The 4273-nt window shown below is 28.8% G+C and overlaps 1 protein-coding gene across 1 annotated transcript; it reads right to left on the reverse strand.

Moving 5' to 3' along the window:
* LOC126898932 (AP-2 complex subunit mu) lies at window positions 1-1891 on the reverse strand. Its single transcript, XM_050673343.1, has one exon. The coding sequence runs from the start codon at window positions 1671-1673 to the stop codon at window positions 363-365; it is 1311 nt and encodes a 436-aa protein (XP_050529300.1). The 5' UTR covers window positions 1674-1891; the 3' UTR covers window positions 1-362.
* Window positions 1892-4273: the final 2382 nt, after the last annotated feature.

The following is a 4273-nucleotide window of genomic DNA, read 5'->3' on the forward strand; positions in this document are numbered from 1 at the left end:
TATATATATATATATATATAATTTATTTAAATAAAATAATAATACAATAATAAAAAAAAATTTGGGAGATTATACTTTTAATCAAAACAATTTTGAATTGTTTATATGACAGTATAAAATTACAAATAAATCATTAATGACTAGCCTAAATAACAATATATTTATAAATTAATAGATTACATAAGTGAATTATAAAAATTCATTGTTCAATAAATATTCTGAGTATAACCTTCTGCACAGATATAGAGGGTATTACAAACAATGGTAATAAATCATAAATAATAATAATCTATTACCAATAATAATAAAACAATATTTGAATGATCAAACAGGATTTAGGTGTTAAAAATTATAACTGATCATTAACATCTCGTTTCGTACAAACCACTGCGTCCAATATAACGAACCCACTTAACAACATCATGATCAGAGTAATTCAATTTTGGTTCAAAAACTTTTAAATACCTTACTTTAAATCCAGAAGGAGCAAACGGTACCTCAAAATTCATTGATATTGGTGGTCTTGTCCATTTTTTTTTCGTGTCAGTCTCCAACAAATCAATTTCAGCTGATAACTGAGTTTCTTTCATTCCTGCCATTCTTTTAATTTTCCATACAATTGCATTATCTGATGCTTTGTACTTGGCTTTACCTTTTAAACAAAGTAATTGAACTCCAGCAGTATTCAATGGTGTAGGAATTTTTACTTCAATTTTTTGTCCTAGGAGTGAAGGTTTAAAATTAGACTTTAATACAGCCTTTACTTCCATCCGAGTACGACCGACTTCACGAACTAAAGGAATTACTCTAAAAGGTAGTGATATATCCTTGGTTGTGCGATAACGCATCAACTCAAATTCTCCATCAGGAGGAATAAAACTAATGGAATGTTCAGTTTCAAATTTAGAGAGTTTAACACACTGGTGAAATTGACAGTCATCTATTACGACTACTGGTTTTCCTGATGCAGTTCTTGAACCTGTCTCATCGATTATTTTTGTTCCTTTAGATTCCATAACTATTTTATCATTAATACCAAATTTACATTCTGGCATACCACTCAAATATGATTTCATTAAAATACGTCCAGCTACATGAGCTGATAATACTTGACCTTGTGGTGACATCAACAAGTTAACATATTCCAGAACATCCAAGAATAATTCGTTTCGACGATATTTAATTCCTTCACGGCGCCATCCAATCTGTCCAGTGACTTGAGATGTAATTTGCATTTGTTCTTCTTTGCTTTGTGATTTTATACCAGTTTGAGTAATAAATGTTTTAAGAACGCCAGTGTCACAATTTTGAGGATAACCAAAATCTAATATCTCGTCTAACAACTCATAGATAAGAACAAAGTTGTTTTTTATATTTTCTTCGTTAATCTTTCCAAAATATGATTGCATCACCTGAGTAAACCGAATAAGAAACTCAAAAACCATGGCACCATTAACATTTTGTTTAGTGACAGCAGCTAGCCAAATGTTAGCTCTTCTTATGTGAAAAAATGATGTACGTGCAATATTTGTTACTGGAGATCGCACTTGCTGACGAGCATGAATAACATTAACACGAAATGCATCTACAGCGTTTCGACCTATATCATCTCTATAAACTCTCGATATAAGCACTTCCCCTTTATGGTTATACATAAAAAGTCCACCGATCATGATAATAACGATGTTACACAGTTTATAAATAAATGTAAAATTGTAATACTGTACTTGTTCGTGTAAATTTTGAATACTGTTATTTGTCAAATTCGCAACTGAAATATTTATTTATTTTGATAATGGTAAAAAAAAATATTTTCATCGGCGTTTCCCTTTATTTATTAACCTATTGATCGGCATTAACGAACATTATCTTGAGTCTACAAACTGTTGTGTTGTTATCACAATGGAGGTAAAATATAGCACTGTGGCCAATGGAGGCAACAATGTGCTACCAGTAAACTGCGATTACGTTATTAAGTTGGGTATTCCCATAACTTTCAATATATCATTAGTAATGCTGAAATACGTATAGCGATCTTTATAGTTAATATTAAGTAGTTTTATGAGATAAATTAAATTCAACTAGAGTTCGTACCCCAATGTAAAGAATATATTTTCTATCCATCGTGATATGCTAGTGTCACAAAAAAGCGCTCGTTGTAGTGGTAAAAGTGTGCATTACGACAGGTTTTGAACATACCACAAGTTATGAAATATTTTTGAAACATATCTTTTACTCTAAAGCAGTTGATTATAAAAAATGTATTGATTTTAAATTATATTAAAAAATAACAATTTTGAACGATTCAAACTAAGGATTGATAATAATTCTTACAAAAACAGTTTTAACCATTGAATACTTATTTTGTAATTTATATTTAACTGATTTCCGCATCAAAACCGAATATGAAATAAAATAAGTTAAATAAATTGTAAGAATCTAAAATTGTTTTTAAAAACCAAAAACGATAACCAGGATTGTTCAAAACCCAATTTTTGAAACTGAAAAAGAATATTTTAAAATCGAGTTTGAAAACTTAACTGAACTGGAAATCATAATCGGTTTTCTGAATAAAATATTAAAATGTATGTAATATTTGTGTTACATTATCCTCATACTTATATGTAGTGATAAGCGTAACCTGTAAAATAATGTACAACTGACCTCTATAATGGTCAGTTGTAGTTCATTTTCATGATCAGTATTTCTTTTATTTTTTTTTTGATTATCACTTTTGGTAGCGATATATTTTGTAGGCGGTGCCCATATCAAGGTACTGCCTCAAGGCCTATTGATGATTTTAGTCCAGGCCCTGGTTATCTTTTTTCATTGCTTGAGCGAATGTAACGCCATTTTTATGTGTGAAAGTTTATTCATATGTTGAACAATAGTCACTTTTAAAGGATTAGACTTTAATTCTGACGCTTATTATAGACTGAACAGCCTTCCAGTTGACTGTATGATTTTTACCATAACTAGTACACTTCGCTTTATTTATCATAGATTTAGGACAGCCTAAAGTCTTATGTTTTTCACTATACTTAACACACACTGGTGTTTTGCGATAGTAATTTTATGTATGATTAAAATATTGACAGTTTTTGTACTGCGAGACTTCTTTTTCTGATGTTCTACTAGACTTTGTATTGACTTCTCTCTACCTAATAAATATTTTTATTATTAGTTTGCGGTTCTAATCTCACATAAATCAATAGTAGTCTTATATGTGTCCATTCATTGTTTTTGTTTTTTGAAACATTTCTTTTTTTTATTAGTGATATGTGTGCCAAATGGCTCATATCTGCTAGTGCACATTTAATAATTATCTATCGGCTGCGGGACACACTTAATGAATATAAAACTTACCAATGTATTTTATAATTTAATGACAAACTATACATATACATTTAATATATACACGAGAACGAAATAAGAGTGTTGTTTGTTAAGCTATCTATTAAAAATTATCCCAAATATGTATTTTTAAATTAATATATTTTTTTGGGGCGAGGTAAATCATTGAGCCCCTAAAATTATCCTATAAAGCCTTTTGTTTTTAATAATATGTAGTTAGTGTCTATTTAACAAGACAAAAAAACTTAATGAATAATACTTAGTTATAACGCTTAGAACGAACAATTTGATCGAAACGTAATCAATAAATAAAAAACATGTGATGTTAATACACATATAATGTCGTTCAACATTACCTATACATATACCTTATGACGTAAAACAATTCTTAATAAAACAAAAATAAATTATTTTTAAACGTTATAAATAAAAACCTCTATGTAAGAAAATAATAGTAATTTGCCCATATTAAAAACTGCTTATGGTAGAGAATTATTTCGAACCCTTTTAACGTTAAACATAAAAATCTAAATTCATGGAATTTAGATAAAATTGACTAGACACGAGACTTCATCAAGCAATCCGGTGTTGTTATACATTTTCCGTAGAAGGGGGAATTTTGAAATAACAGCGTCATTTACTATTTTACATAAAAATTGTATTACGTTTAAATGTTATTACATAAAATTTGATTATAGATAACGTTTAGGGGCGTATTCACATATTTTCCGTGTATAGGTATTTAAAAATTAGCCGCTCTTCATTACGTTATGACGGAGAAGGCTCATTTTTATATATTTTAGCCATAACACTACTAATTCTTCCTCGAAAAAATTAATGTATTTAAAAATATTTTTCAAGCAAGTCTATGTTTATTAATAAATCATAAAATAAGTTGCTTGTAGCTATTAATAAACAT

This window comes from Daktulosphaira vitifoliae, unplaced genomic scaffold (assembly GCF_025091365.1).
Source record: "Daktulosphaira vitifoliae isolate Bord-2020 unplaced genomic scaffold, ASM2509136v1 Scaffold_2, whole genome shotgun sequence".
In the NCBI taxonomy this organism is placed as follows: Eukaryota; Metazoa; Arthropoda; class Insecta; order Hemiptera; family Phylloxeridae; genus Daktulosphaira; species Daktulosphaira vitifoliae.

Coding starts and splice junctions, on each gene's coding strand:
- LOC126898932 (XM_050673343.1), bottom strand. CDS start 1,673: ATGATCGGTGGACTTTTTATGTATAACCATAAAGGGGAAGTGCTTATA.